General features: G+C 34.7%; 1 protein-coding gene across 1 annotated transcript; it reads left to right on the forward strand.

The window, feature by feature from the left end:
• Window positions 1–1,911: 1,911 nt before the first annotated feature.
• On the forward strand, window positions 1,912–15,348 carry LOC132275464 (GTPase-activating protein GYP1). The gene is made up of 10 exons (XM_059776966.1): window positions 1,912–2,230; window positions 3,953–4,103; window positions 4,222–4,405; window positions 5,670–5,740; window positions 7,759–7,896; window positions 8,013–8,104; window positions 9,726–9,997; window positions 13,315–13,400; window positions 13,556–13,657; window positions 14,810–15,348. The coding sequence occupies exons 1-10, from the start codon at window positions 2,103–2,105 to the stop codon at window positions 14,969–14,971; spliced, it is 1,386 nt and encodes a 461-aa protein (XP_059632949.1). The 5' UTR covers window positions 1,912–2,102; the 3' UTR covers window positions 14,972–15,348.
• Window positions 15,349–16,043: the final 695 nt, after the last annotated feature.

Here is a 16,043-nt window from a genome sequence, read left to right on the forward strand (position 1 = left end):
TTCAAGATAAATAAATCTAAAAAACAATTAAAGAAAAAGAATCATAAAAAAAAAAAATAATAAAGTTATACAAATATTTGGGCCCAATATTAAATTTATGTAACAGTTGATAGTTCAACGGAACGAGGGAGGAGAGAGAAAAAAAAATATATATATATATATATATATATATATATATATATATATATATTTTTTGAGGCCTAATATAAAAGGAAAATGTTATACTTCATTAATTTTAATTTATGATTTTATCCTGAATTAAGTGGCTATTTATTTGTTACCTTATTTCACTGTTTTATATGTTTTAAAAGTAATTTTTAATATAGGAAAGAGAGAAAAAAATAGCAAAACTTATGATTAGAATCTAAATCCTAGCATAAAATTGGAATGAGGGAGGAGAGAGAAAAGAAAAAAAAAAGATATTATTTTAGGATATAAATATTTAAGACCTAATATAAAATCGGAATGAGGGGGAGAGAGAAAAGAGAAAAAAAGAAGAAGAAATTATTTTAGGCCTAATATAAAATATTTGTATTTATTAAAGTTTAATAATATTTAAAATATATATATAATAATTATAGTATAACTTAATATAAAAAAATTTTAAAATTTTAGGGCGGTCGCCTAAGACTCTAGTACTGTGCTAAGTCTCCCAATAATGGTATGTATGATCATGCAAGATCTTGTTTTGAACTTTCGGTAATAGTGTTCTTGTACCATTGTGAAAAAGGAAATCTGGAGAAAAATGAAAATAGGTTTTAGGGGGAGTGAATTTGATTTAACGATCAATATATTTAAAGCTAGAAAATGCAGAAACAATTGAAAAAATATGAAGGTTATTCTGGTCATTCTATGTTAACCTTTAATGTAGTTATTTCTTACCACCACCAAACGATGTGCACGAAGAGGTCTTCATATTTTCGGGCATAATCCAAAATGGTAAAACATAATATTTATTTTTATCAAACAATATTATAGAAGCATCATCACCCTATAATCTCATGGAAAAAAAATTCTCTCCGTTATTCTCTGTTGAATTAAATTCATATACATAGGATACACACACATTATATTTGCTAATTTTGCTTGCGCGTTTTAGACAAACTTAACTATAGTAATGTGATTACCTTGATTTCCTTGGCACATATCTGTATCTATATATATATAGAGTGACTGCCTTAATTTCCTTGGCAAATATTGGTATATATAAAGAGAGAGGTAGAAAAGGAAAAATAAAAAAGAATAGAATAAAAAGGGGTAGAACACAAAATCTAATAGCGAGAAGAAGAAAAAAAAAGAAGAAGAAAAGAAAAGAAAAGAAAAGAAAAAGAGAAAGAGAAAAGAATCTTAGCCACTTATTTATTTAATTTATTTATTCAACAATTCTCTTTAAAATTTGTGGTGCAAAAATTAAAATTATTCAATTCGACCGAATCTTACGTAACTACGGTGAATTAGATCTATTTTTGAGATAGGGATATGCTAACTCTAATAATCCAAAATTATATAATTTGTTCTTCCTTATAATTTTATTTGAATAATATGTTTTGTATACATATTTTTATTTTTATTTAATTGTTTTAAAATGAGGTTAACAAATATTCACGCATCCCGTCCAAGGGATTGTTCACACTAGTATGAATTGATCACGTGACCTGATACATCACGAGGTATCAAGACGTATGTATTTTCTAACTAGGCCAATCCAAGGGATTATGATTATTATTCTTTATCAAGGTTTGGTTGATGAATTTTTAAAATTAAAAATTCTAAAATAGTTTGAATTTTTGTTTTGATTGATAGTAACTGTTGAGTTAAAATATATAAAAAACAAATTAAAGAAAAAAGAAAAAAATATAACCTCAATATCTCTCTTATTTTTTTTAATAATAATTATTCTAAAAACAAGAAAGGAAAAGCCAAAATCAGAAAAGAGAAGGAGATGAGGAGAGAGAGGAAAGGAAAAAAATGAATATAACATTCACTGCTACTAATTGATGTTTGTTTATATGTTGATGAGCTTTGATATGGGTTTGAAGAAGACTGGCTGAGAGAGAGATTAGTGAAGATCAGAAACAAATCATGGTCGTTGCCCAGAAGCCATGAAGAGCAACGACACATCCACAGAAAGCAACAGTAGAAGAGAAGATGATCGTAAGGAGACGACTAGTACCAGTAGTATCTCAACCCTCGATTCCAGATTCAACCAAACCCTCCGAAATGTTCAAGGGTACGTCTCAAATTTTCCAACCACACCCTTAGATCCACTTTTGACTCTGTAATCACCAAGTCCAGAAAATCATTCATTTCCTTATAAATGCTCATTTCTCACTTCTCACTTCTCACTCATCAATCAGTGGTTTTTTTTTGTCTGATTTCAATACCCATTTGGAAAATTGTTCCGATCTTTCAATTTACTGGAAAGTAGTTGAGAAAATGATCACTGGGTATCCTTAAATTCGAGGTAGTCTCTAAGAAATCGGAAATAAAATCTAGGATTTCCAATTTGTCAGTTCAAAATTGCATCCATATAGGAGATTTTGATTTGTGACAAACTTTATGCGTTTTTAGTGATGACTCTGTATGAGAAAAAAAAGTTTGGTGGTCTCCCCTCTTCTCTATCGGATTTAAGTGTGATCATGCGAACTCAATTGGGATCTGTTCAGTCGCACATTAATGTTACAATTACTTCAAAACATGGTAGCACGCCTCCACTCCCTCTGTGCCTCTGTCTATCATTTAGAACAATTAATAGGAAGCTGAAATGGGTATCATTTGCATATAAATGTGGATATCAAATATAGACAATTGATAGGTAGTCTACGATACAAATTTATTCTTTTATGAGCTGATTCTGCTATTCTACATTGGTTACTGAAAACTAAATAGCAAAATGCATGCATGTAGGAGACTTTGATTTTGTGACACTTTATGTCTTTTTAGTGCTAACTCTATATTATGAGAAGAAAAAAAAGTTTGGTGGTCTCCCTACTTCTCTATCGGATTGAAGTGTGATCATGGGAACTCAATTGGGATCTGTTCAGTTGCACATTAATGTTGCAATTACTTCAAAACTAGGTAGCACGGCTCCACTCTCTCTGTGCCTCTGTCTATCATTTAGAACAATTAATAGGAAGCTGAAATGGGTGTCATTTGCATATAAATGTGGATATCAAATATAGACAATTGATAGGTTGTCTATGATACAAATTTCTTCTTTTATTCTAAATTATCTCAATTAAGTAAATAATGCTTTTTTAGTCTAGTAATCCCATTGAATTTGTGATTCCTACCAAGTACCAATTCAACAAGGTTTATTCTCTGATTATTTGTTAAATAATACTCCAAGTATGTTTAGAAGTGATTTGTTCATTTGTCAATAGTGGTTTTTGGGCCTGTAGAATTTGTTTGAGATGCTAACAATGATTTTCTGTACGTATTGCACCTCATCCATATTTGACTGCATCCCTGTGGATATGGATTCTGGTGGGTTACACGATTCCCATTTGATATGATTGTAACTATAATAACTAATTAGCGATTACACAGTTTCTAATTCATATTGAATAGGAGGCTAAAAAAAATAATAGTTCAAGTTCATATTGGATAGGGCTACAGTACCATGTTGTCTCGACTTCCAACAATTTGACTAATTTCTGTGTTAATTGATTTATCCAACCTTACATCATTTCAGTCTTTGGGATCTTGTCAGCCTCTTTAAGGAAGCATGATATATAAATTCACCATATAAGACTAATTTTATCTTATAAACTGATCCTGTGTATTTTCCATCATAGCATTAATGGTGTTGTAGTTATAGCCTTATAGAGGTTCCATAATCATGAAATTGTGATTACATTCTTTTTCATTCTCCTAGATTCCTGTGCGTGTTCCTGCTCAATTGCCGAATTTATATCCTTATATCTAATTTATCCTTTTTATCACAATCTAGGTTGCTTAAAGGTCGCAGTTTTCCTGGCAAGGTACTGTTAACGCGGAGATCTGACCCCCTGGATGGCTCAACTTTACTCTCCCAAAAAATTGAGAGGAGTTTATCAGACGCTAATACCGGACCAAGTGAACAAATGGACGAGTCTGTTGAGGTAGTCCTCTGTTTTTGTCTGCATATCATATTATAACATCTAATATTGAAGGAGTAAGAATTGAAGAACCTGTTGTTAAGGTTTTTTTATTTATGATTTTATATTATTATTAATGTAGGAAGAAGTACTGAGTAGAAGTGCTCCAAATACTAATTCTGCAATTAACAAGGTCAATTCGTCAACTTCAAGCACTGAAAACACATCCAAAGAGGTTCAGAAACCCACAATGGGTGCTAGAGCTACTGATTCTGCTAGGCTTATGAAGTTTGCAAAAGAACTGTCAGGGACAACTGTCATTTTAGGTATAATTGTCTTTCTTCTATAATACTTAATTATCTTTAGGTTTTTTTCTTGTGTAGGTAAGTACATTATCCAGAGATAGATGTAGCTGGGATGCATGTCTTAGAGCCTCACAATTTTCTAGTAGATGTAGAGATGGGAATAAAGTTGAATATGATTGTTGATGGGGCTTTTTCCATATGGTTATGATTACCTGAAATTTAAGTTCCCTATTTTTGGGGCGAATCCAAGTGGTGATCATTCGGAACAACATTGTACCATAGATTTATCTGCAGAGATGGTAGGACATTGTACTGTTGCATTTACTGTAGAACCCCACTTTGCAATTCCCCCCCACCCACCCAAAAAAAAAAAAAATTTGTGCTTTATGTTCTTACACAACCATGCACATTTTTACAAATTCAAAATTACCCTCATTGTAAATTAAGAGTAATGAATTTCTTCTTGTTTAATGAGCAATTCTTAACTAATTCAGGATAATAAATGATAACATGAAAAAACTATTATCCAAAAGTAAATGCATATGTGCATGTTGTATACGCCCATACACACGTATTTATAGCCATGGTTCTAGATCTCGATTTTGAGGGATTGCTTTCTCAGCATGTCTGTGTGGACACTTGATACATGTTTCTGTCTCAGATCATATATACTTTCTTCTTTTTGGGCTTTTATGTATTACTGTAAATGTTTTTTTAACTAATGAGTTGTCACTTATTTTAGCTGCCCTTTATATGGTATCTACATCTTGAAAAGAGAGTCCAATTCATACCTTTCGTATTAAGAATGGTAGCTGCCTTATGATTTTGGTAATTATCTCTCCGTCCTAAAATAAGTGTTCCTATTTTCTTCGATCATAAAATAATTATTGCCCCTTTTGAGAAGTTAGTGATCAAAATTTTCCTAAGTTATCCTTCTGTTTTGAAAACTCTTCCAATTAACACTATAAATCTTTAAATTTTGGAGCATTGATTTTGGAATTTCAAAGTGATACATGCGGTAAATAAATGTCCCTTAAAAAAGTTGGAATCGTCTAAAAAGGCACTTATTATAGAATGCAGAGAGTATTGTTTGTTTGTGCACGAGTCAAAATTTCTTGAGTAGCATTTTCGATTTAGTAATTTGAGTGGTAATTTACCTGTCAAAATTTAATCTTTTATTTTGGTAGCTGAGGTGCTAGATTAAATTTATGTCAGTATGATATTTTTTATACAAATTGAATTTATTGACGTAAAGATTGATATTTACTAATTTCTCGTCTTGCAGAAAAATTACGTGAATTAGCTTGGAGTGGGGTCCCACCATATTTGCGTCCGACCGTATGGAGGCTTCTTCTGGTAAGCTTTATTTTTTTATGCAAGCTATTTACGTTAGGAATCACATTGACAAAATACTTTGGTTTGTAATAAAAAGTTTGCTTACTTTCCAATTACTATGCCAAAGATCATCTGGTTGTGGTGGTTATACCATAATGAATTCCTGCCATTGGTTTGGTAGAGTCCCTCTTCTTTTCAGAAAATACTGGGGGAACTTTTCCACATCGCCTGAAAGGGAGAAGTTACTGGCACTTATGCCTTCTACCTATGTAGTTGCATTAGGGTGCAAAGCGGATGGCATCAGCACAGTTGAGGCGGACCCTGTTAGATGGTATTAGAGTCGACCCTCAGTCAGAATATGGATTGAGAATGCTAGGTCCGAAGAGGGTGTGATTGTGACATCCAACATCGACTAGGGGGAGAAGTTGCTGCAATTGGGAGGATGCCTTCTACCTATGTAGACACATTTTGAAAATTGTGAGCACCAAGAGAGTACAAAGTGGACAATATCTACAGTGTGAGATGGGTCTTTTATAGATGGTATTAGAGCTGATTCCCAGCTAGAATATTTTGTGTGTGTGGGTTGGGGGGAGGGGCACAATCCCATCAGGGTCGTGTGTCTCAAGAGGGAGTGATTGTTGTGTCCCACATTATTAAGTACGGCTGGCACCATTTTGATGCCTAGGGAGAGAAGTAGCTGGCACTTATGAGGAAGGATACCTCCTACCTGTGTGGACTCATTTTAAAACAGTGAAGGCAATGTGGGTGCAAAGCGGATAATAACAGGACACTGTGAGGCAGGTCCTGACAGAAATGGCATGAGCGTTGTGCATGTGTGAAACAAGCTTTTAGTGTACCCCCCTCCTTTTTTGAGAGAAAGCGAGTAGGTCTCAATGAGTGGCAAGTGCTTTTATTTGATGAATTGGCTGCTATATCAAGTGAAACTAGGCATGCACCTTACTTTATAGTCTGGGAGACTTAGGTCTGATTTGAACTTTGTGCGTGATATATTTCATACAATATAGGACATATACTAGAAAAGGACGAATCTAAACTTGCCTGTTGCATCTGCTATGTGGCTCTTTTGTACCATATGGGGTCTTCTAATTGCGTGAAGTACATGTGTTGGATGCTTGATACTTGAAAATGGACATGGCCGTCAATATGTTTGGTTGGACATCCTCCTAAAACGCATTTGCAATAATTCACCAAACTCTCTTATTATGCCCATTTTATGAAATTTTTATTTCATAACGAGTGAAGTGCTATATCAAAGATCCTATATTACATAAGATTACCAATTTACCTTATAAAATAAAGGAAAAGATTAAGAAATATGAATATGTGGCTGTATTCCTATGCCTTGAGTTTGAGTATTCGATAAGTTTGACATTTAGACGCTTACACATATCGGGACTTGCATATCTTAGTCCAAGAAATGTGGCATTGTAGAGGGCATTGATACCTGTCATGGCCATGCCTGTGGTGTGTCAATTTTAAGTTTCTTCACTTTTTCCCTTATATTTAAATTTTTTATGTATAATTTGTTTCTTGTACTTATGTAGGATTCCTCATGCTATGGTAACCTACTTGTCAAAAAAAAAAAAAAACGAAAGAAGAGAATATGGTTACCATTGGGATTGAACAAATGGTTTATTTTATAATTTTTTTTTCGTTTGGATTTAGTCCATTCCAATATTCTCATTGGATTGAAATAAATTTGTTTTATAGTTTTATATTCTTGCTTTTATTACTCTCATGCATATTGATGTTATTCACCCTTGGGGTGTTGAATACAATTTGGACTTTGGCTTAGGAGTTCAGTATCAGTATGTATTCATTTTATTACATTTGAAATAGATTTTTATATGTTTCTGGTGAGTTGGTTGGTATTTTAAACCTTTTAGAGCATGCATTTTTGAAGACCATAAGGGCATACTTGACATGACCTCTCGTCAGTCAGAATATTTTATTTTATATGTTTTTATTGAAATTATTCTGTTTCTTGTATGGAAATTTTAAATTTGAACTGACAACAGGGATATGCACCCCCTAATTCCGATAGAAGGGAGGGGGTTCTGAGAAGAAAGCGCCTCGAGTATCTAGATTGTGTTGCTCAGTATTATGACATTCCAGACACTGAACGCACAGATGAGGAGATTAATATGCTTCGTCAGGTATTATGGATGCTGACTGATTGAATGCCCCTTCTAGATCATATAATTCTTCTGCCCCATGCTGACAGATGGTGTTATTTAACCACATAAAAACTTTCCTTTCTTGTCCTCCTTAGATTGCCGTTGATTGTCCTAGAACAGTACCTGATGTCACATTCTTTCAACAATTGGAAGTTCAAAAATCCTTGGAGCGAATACTTTATACATGGTAGGTACTACTCTCTGTCTCTCTCACCCCTGTGTGTGTGTGAGTTGCATTCTCTCTGTAGGTATGAATAGTTTGTTACTGATAAAAATTTAAAGAAAACTCCCATATAGCTTTATTATCAGTTTGTGTGCTTGCCAAGGAAAAAAGAGATAATTTCACCTTCATTGTTGAAGATATATTGAGTTAAATGGGAATAAAATTACCTAGTTGCTTATATGCAATTTGGAATTTATATAACTTGATCAAAATCGATATAATTTTCTGGACAAAGGTTGGGGCCCAGAGAAATTACATGGCTACACCTCCAATAATTATACATTGATGAGTCATCAGCCTGCCATGTTTGATGAATGATTACTCTCTTTTTATTAAAGTATGTATAGCAATATTATTTTTATATATTCTATATTGCCTTCTGGTATCTGCTGCACAGCTTGCAACTCCTGGAAACTAATAATTTAGAACATAAATGTCAATCTGCTATTGATTTAATTAAAATGTATTTAATAGTCTAATCAAGAAAAATGTATTTAATAGTCTAATCAAGTCCAGTTGGCTTGTCCATGCAACTGGTTTCAGTGAGTACCATAATGGTCGCTTATATGTGTTTCAGTGAATATAAGACGCGTTCTTTCTGCTGTTCTTTATTCTTTCTATGGGGTTGGCAAGTGGGTTACTGAATTTACTGGTTATTGGGTTGATAGATATTTGATAAATGTGTTGTTCAAGCTTCTAGGATTATGTGAATCAAGTCTAGATATTGCCACCAGACATCAACATCGAGACCAATGCCTTGCCTTCCTAATTCAAATTATGTGCTCCTGCCTTAGCACATGACATTATAAATGTGGATGCTGTGTCAGATAAAATAGCCCATGTCGTGACCTTGTTATGTATATTTTATTACTTTAGTAGCCCAGAATCATTCAGTGATGATGATTCCATCACTGCATGAAAGACTTTTTTTTTCTTTCACACTACATGTTTTTTACGCAGATTTCTAATGCCTTTCCTTCCTAATTCACAAATATCTTCAGTACTCCCTTTTTTCCTTTACCATATAGTCATATAATACTGTTGAGGATGAACCTTTTGATCAGGATGGTATTTTGTCTGTGGGGCTTGAGTTGTTGTGTATACATGAGATGGGGACGCTGACAAAATTACTGAATTCAAAACCTAATCATGAAATATGCAGCTTTTCTGTTGAGGTTTGCAATTTAGATCATGTCATATAGTACTATAATAAGTTTTTTTTTTCCTTGTTAGTACTATAATAAGTTTAGGCTTTAGATAACCGTGACAAGTTAGTTAAATGCAGGACCTTTCCATTGCTCAGGTTTGGGTTGCCCATTTTTATGATTGTACTGACTTTCTAACTTTTTCACTAACTATATACCGAATTTCTAACTGTTCTGTGATGATCTCTAATTCATTCTCCATTTCTGAGTCATTCCACTGCTTAGGAATTCTTAGATCTCATCATTTACTTCATAACAAACCTGTTTAAGATACATGAATGATCGGAAAAGATAATGTTTGTTTTTATTTTAGTGTTGATGGTAATTTATTTTCTTCATGGTATTGTTTGTTTGTCTTTTTCATTTTTCTCTTTTTCCAGGGCCATTCGACATCCTGCAAGTGGGTATGTTCAGGGAATAAATGATCTTGTTACACCGTTTTTAGTTGTTTTTTTGTCTGAACACTTAGAAGGGAATGTGGATAATTGGTTGATCTTGGATCTACCTGCGGAGAAAATCTCTAATATTGAAGCAGATTGCTATTGGTGCCTATCAAAGTTGCTTGATGGTATGCAAGACCATTATACGTTTGCTCAGCCTGGAATCCAGAGACTTGTGTTTAAGCTGAAGGAATTGGTCAGGCGAATTGATGGTATGCCTTTTTGGTTTTTTGTTCTTATTGTTAGCCCCCCTTTGAATAATTGTACTAAAGGCTCTGCACTTACCAAAACAAATTTTAACTTCACCATTATCCCCCCCTTCTGGTAAGACTGCACTTGGTTATGGTATATAGCTATTTTTTGAATATTTTCTGTGCACTGCTGCAGAGAAATAGCAAATCAACTGTGACTGGTTTCTAGCTGGCGGACAATATGCTTTGTTTCTTTTAATTAGGAATCTGCATAGGAATTGTTGAAAAATATTGGGGATAAAAGAGGGGTGGTATATGCACGAGTCTAAAGATTAGTGACACGTAATAGATGGTGACTGTGGACAATTCCCATGTGTTGAACATCTTCTTCTTCTTCGCTTTCTTTTTATTTATTTATTTTTATTTTTTATAAGTCCCACGTGTTGAACATCTGAATGAAGCTTACAACAGTGGAAACTAAAACATGTAGATATGATATTGAGAAATAACGTGATAAAGAATGTGGTTATTTTTTATTTTGAAAGATGAATGCATTCTTCTGTTAGTATGAAGATTTTGTCTGTGAAACGAAGTACTTTTGTGCTCTGCAATTTTGGCACTGTAGAATATGGTTTTAGTTCCGCTGGCCAACCCTAACCTAATCTGATCTTATTCCGGTCTTTGAATAGGTTTGGGCAGCACTTTCTATTTACTCGGCTGGGTTGAAAATTTTCAGGCTGACTTTCATTCGTGTTAGATAGATAGGCGGAGGTATCTAACACCTTGAAATTAAGTACAAATGGATGAAGGGTAATAAATCCTTCATTGAACAAAGCTAGCAGGCTAAAGTGTATATAGACAAAACCCCTATATAAGGCCCCACCTACAAGCACCTATAACTGCAACCCAAAGTGTATATAGACAAAACCCCTATATAAGGCCCCACCTACAAGCACCTATAACTGCAACCCAAATCCCTCTCACGGAAAATAAAAAAGTGTTGTTTGAAAGTAATTAATGTGGTATCTCCTCGTCTAGAAAGAAAGTCACCTGTCTGGGGTAAAGATGCACAAGCGAATGATTACGTGGAATGGGTTGTGGAGGTGGTTTACTGAATTTTTTTGTTATAACCTGGCATGCTTGCGATTCGAGATTGTGATGGTTTTATTCCAATACTTTATTTGGTTAAGCTCATCTAAGGATGGAGGGTGCAGTTGTTTGGTACAGGCTTTTGAATTGGTAGTTTCAGTGTAATCCAATTGGGGTGGCCTTGGTGATAAGATGAGATAGGGTTCCAGCAAAGAGGATATAGATATTTTTGGTTCCCACAGACTTTTTGTTTACTTGGTTGGTTGAAGGGGATAAATGTTTGACGCTGGATAGTAAACAAGAAATGTTTTAGAAAAGAAGAAGAATGCAAAGCTTAAGAGGATGATAAATCCTTGTAAGGAAGGTGACAAGAGCCACTAGAATATATCAACATCCCCATCCCGTGGCTGCCACTAGGATGCTCAAGGTGAAAAAAAGTGGTGTGGCTGGTGCCTAACAGTCAAAGCAACAATCCTCCCTTCTTAGCCATTAGATTGACCTGCTCGTTGCCCAATCTAGAAATTCACCTGATCTTTGCTTGAAACAAGGAAGATACCCATGGTTTTTCTCATTATATACAATCACAATGCCAAGAACCTAAGGCCTTTGACTGCGCCTACCCAATAACAACCTCCTTATCACCCTGGATCCAATAGTGCAGAAGATCCATTACGGAAGCTTCTCAAGCCTTCTAAGAGAACTTCGACCTCCAAACTAAATAGCAAACCTGGAGCATCAGGTCTGGCAAAGGGGAATTGTTCTCCAAAACGTCTCTAAAAGTGCCTCCAATGTAAGGGTGGTCATTGGCTTGTTGACCCGCCTAGCCCGAAATTCCCAACCTGTCTTATTACTGGCTTGTGCTAGGTTTGTAGGACTGTTATCCTCATACGATGCCTTTTAAGGCCTGATCAACTCCAGAAGCAGTTTTGGAAAGTATTTAGGTCTGACCAACCTGCCCAACTTATCATATTATACAACTCAACTGAACTCTATAAAGAATTTTCCCAACTATAAGGAGTCAGCTACATGAATCCCATCTTTTCATTTTGCTTTATCTATGGCCGTAGCCTCAGTCAAGGAACTTGTTATCATATCTTTCCTTACCAACTCTACCCATGTTAATTTTGGTCTTCCCCGTCCCCTAGCATTGTCTTAATGCGAACCATGTCACTGCACTTAGTATTACTCTACCTAATTACTCATTGTATATATAAATTATGTATATAAATATTCTCATTTCAAATATGAGATATGTTTAAGTCTATTGATAGAAGAAACCCTACAAAAACTACCCTTAACCTAAAAAGTTGAAAAAGCAATTAGATACTATTAGAGTTACTAAGCCTCCTATGTCGCTTACTACTGTATATTTATATTTATTTAACAAATGGCACATTTAGGGGGAAAGAATATATGGCAGGCTGGCTCGGACTGTCCTGAAAAGTATCAGGGCCGGCCTTGGGTTTATTAGTTAAGGCCCAATGTGGGGCTTAGATCATTACATCTTGTCATTTTGGAGTGTGCACCCCACCCTAACCAGGTTGGCCCCTATCCTCCATTACATGCTCCGCCTCCACTAGTTTTGTCATTAGAAAACTTATTGTTTATTAAATACATGAAGTATGACTTTGCATGAACCCATACTATTTTTGCTGTGGTATCTTTTTCTTCTTTTTTCTTAAATGAGATTTAATGTGTTTCGGGGAGTTTCACTGGGAATTTTTTTATTTTAATTGTACTTTATGCTATTCTAACTAATGAAGGGAAAACTCTGGGCGTTTCACTGGGAAATATTTAATTTTTATTTTACTTTATGCTATTCTACCTAATGAAGGGAAAACTCTGGGCTTGGTTCAGACTCATAAGTACAAAAATTTTGAAAACATTTCTGAGTTTCAGAACTTAAAACCCATGCAATTTTAAGCCATTTATTAGAATTTAGTACAATATGATTCACTGTTTTAACTGTGTAAATATTTTAACCCATGTTGGAGAAAAGCTATTAGATTAATCCTGTGATACTGATATGATTGTTTTGTCCACGAAAAATCGAAGCAGCATCTGATGGGTGGCTCCTATAATAAGAGCTCTCCAACCCAACAACTTTTATTATTATCTGTTTTGTTTAAAACGCCACCATTCAAACATCACTTTATGTTTAGTGAACTGGAAATCTTCATGTCTTCTCACTTATCAATGACCAAATAAAATGTATCCTATTGACGACTTTGTTGTTTGAATTATAATAGAACCTGTGTCAAGACACATGGAGGAACAAGGGCTTGAGTTTCTTCAATTTGCTTTTCGCTGGTTCAATTGTCTTCTAATAAGAGAGGTTTGCTTTGACCATGCATAATCCACTTCAGTTGTTGTGATTGCGTCCAATTCTCCGTTTTCTTTATGTGAATTTCTTCAACTAGATGTATCTTAATCTTGATACGTTAAGTTATTTTAAATGAAAAATGCTAAATGAACTTATATGTGTCACAGATTCCTTTCCACCTTGTCACCCGTTTGTGGGACACTTATCTTGCGGAAGGAGATGCATTGCCCGATTTTCTTGTATACATATTTGCCAGTTTCCTTTTAACGGTATGCTCTCAAGTTAGTTGTGCTGATATTCTTGGTCAAAGGATTTGACATGGAAATATCCAGAAGCAAATAATATTCCCTGCTAAGAACACCTGCTTTTGGTATAATTGGTAATTATTTAGTTTTAATCCCTGTTAATTGAGTGTGCTGGGATGGACAGATTTACGCATTATTTGCAAAAAAATGGCTGCAATCAGACTCAAATATGTATTCTCATGCTTGACACCTGATCTTTTACCAATACAAGCAACGATTCCTTACATGCTAGTAAAAGATGCTTCATCTTTCTAATGCTATTTGGTAGAAGATGGGTTAGCTGGACTATTTACATGGATAAGATTCTTTTAGAAAGGACTTTTAATTTGTAAAGTCAGGTTTCCATAGGTTTCTTGAAATGCATTTTATGGTGCAAAACATGTTCCATGCCAAACAATCTTTACCACGACAGACAAGCCTATGAAAGGCATTCCCATACATTATCTGAATTCCACTAGGGGGGCTTACTATGAATATGTTTAAAGTAGCGTATGAACTTCTCCCCTTCTAGATTCAATTATTATTGGTCTGACCTCTGAAATTTTCAGTTCATATAACTAACTTTAGAACATTGGTTTTTATCATTCATATTCTGTGAAAGTGTAACTAGTTATCTTGAACAAAAAAATTGGATACTCTTAGAAGTGTTTAAATGATTATTTATAGTTTTTTCGCCTTGGGATAATGCTATACTGTTTATGCACATAATGCTGTTTCAGAAATGGTATAATATTCTTGGGCTCCATCTATGTAGGGATTGGAGCAGCCCATCTTTCATGATCTTCCATGCTAACTTTCAGGCCTCTGTGGCCGTCTCCTGTATTACCATCAACTACAGTTGTATCCTTGTGCCGAACCCCCTTTGCATGCCTTCTATGCACTAGTGCCCCTGCTTTTTTATTCTGAAATTTCCTTTATGACTTTTGAGTCTCACGGATGCAGTTTTCATATTGAATAGCTCTTAGAACTTTCTTGGGCTTGTGACTAATTTTTGCACAGAGAATTCTTTTGCTTTATTGGGAGGAATATTTAGATTATTATTTTTGAAAAACAAAAACTGGAATACTTAAACATGAATTTCTATTATACTCAAATACATGTTTTCTTTATTTTCAGTGGTCGGATAAGCTCCAGAAGCTTGATTTCCAGGAAATGGTGATGTTCCTTCAACACCTTCCAACTCAGAACTGGACCCATCTCGAGCTTGAGATGGTGCTTTCTAGAGCATACATGTGGCACACCATGTTCAACAGCTGCCCAAGTCACTTAGCAAGCTGAAACGGCAGTAATATTATTTATTCCTTCGTTATGAAGCCCTTAAACTTCTAGGTTTTGTCGTTTTTTCCCTTGAATTTTGTTCTCAACTTGGGTTCTTTGACGAAAATCAACCGGTCACTCTCTCCTTTGTATTATTTCTTGTAGTATCTGTATGTTTTATCATTTCTATATATTCTTACTTTTGGCCGAGGATGGAAAAAGATTTTCATTGTATAACATTCCTTGATTTACATGACTGGTGGAGTTTGAGAGAACATTCAATATATATGTGTAGTGTTTATATACTGACAATGTATAGGGAATTTCATTGATTGTCTGTAATTGTAGTTACTTTTCTTGCCCAGAAATGAATAAGAGGATCCTTTTCAGTTGTCATAGCTTTAACGGTGATTGATTTATGCTTGCCGTGGGGGCACTTCAAATGTACAGAATAACCAAAAGATACACAAACGAACAAACACACGAAAGATATTGTTACTGCGGGCATTTTGAATCAGATTTCACATCAACTTGAGTTAAGGTCAAAAACTGGAGCCTGCTTTCTTGCAAACTAGGTTGCCCTAAATGTCGTATACGACCAGTCAGGCTATTATAAAGCTAATTTTATTAAGCGAAGTATGCATAAAAGAGATCTGATGGCTACCACAACTTGGTTACCGTAAAAGAATTTTGTTGTTGGGAGCTTTAAGCTGATTATAAATATGAAATTCTTGGATCAATATTGATTTTCTCAAGTTACTATAATAGTTCAGTTAGTCTTGTTAACAGAATACTCAGGACATTGTTTGTTTCAGAGAAATTTAGTTTGGTAACAAGAAATCCGTCTCGTGAGTACCCTCCAATAGAACAGCTTAATACTTTCCTCACATTTATTTTGGAGATTGGAAGTCCAAGTCCTTTGGAAACCCCACACAGGAAATTTTCCAATAAATGAGATTGCACGTGGATGGTAGTGAATTACCAGTTGTTCTAAGAAGTCCGACGCCACTATTGTTTGAAAAAAAAAAAAACTCTCTATGGATCCCCCTTTTTCTTTCCCCCCAAATTCTTCGAACTTAATTTACTACACAAA

This window comes from Cornus florida, unplaced genomic scaffold, assembly GCF_030987335.1.
Source record: "Cornus florida cultivar Cherokee Brave unplaced genomic scaffold, ASM3098733v1 CherokeeBrave_3.0.0_Hap2_Chr09, whole genome shotgun sequence".
NCBI classification, from domain to species: domain Eukaryota; kingdom Viridiplantae; phylum Streptophyta; class Magnoliopsida; order Cornales; family Cornaceae; genus Cornus; species Cornus florida.

Coding starts and splice junctions, on each gene's coding strand:
- LOC132275464 (XM_059776966.1), top strand. CDS start 2,103: ATGAAGAGCAACGACACATCCACAGAAAGCAACAGTAGAAGAGAAGAT. Junction 2,231..3,952: donor ACCCTCCGAAATGTTCAAGG/GTACGTCTCAAA, acceptor ATCACAATCTAG/GTTGCTTAAAGGTCGCAGTT. Junction 4,104..4,221: donor AAATGGACGAGTCTGTTGAG/GTAGTCCTCTGT, acceptor TTATTAATGTAG/GAAGAAGTACTGAGTAGAAG.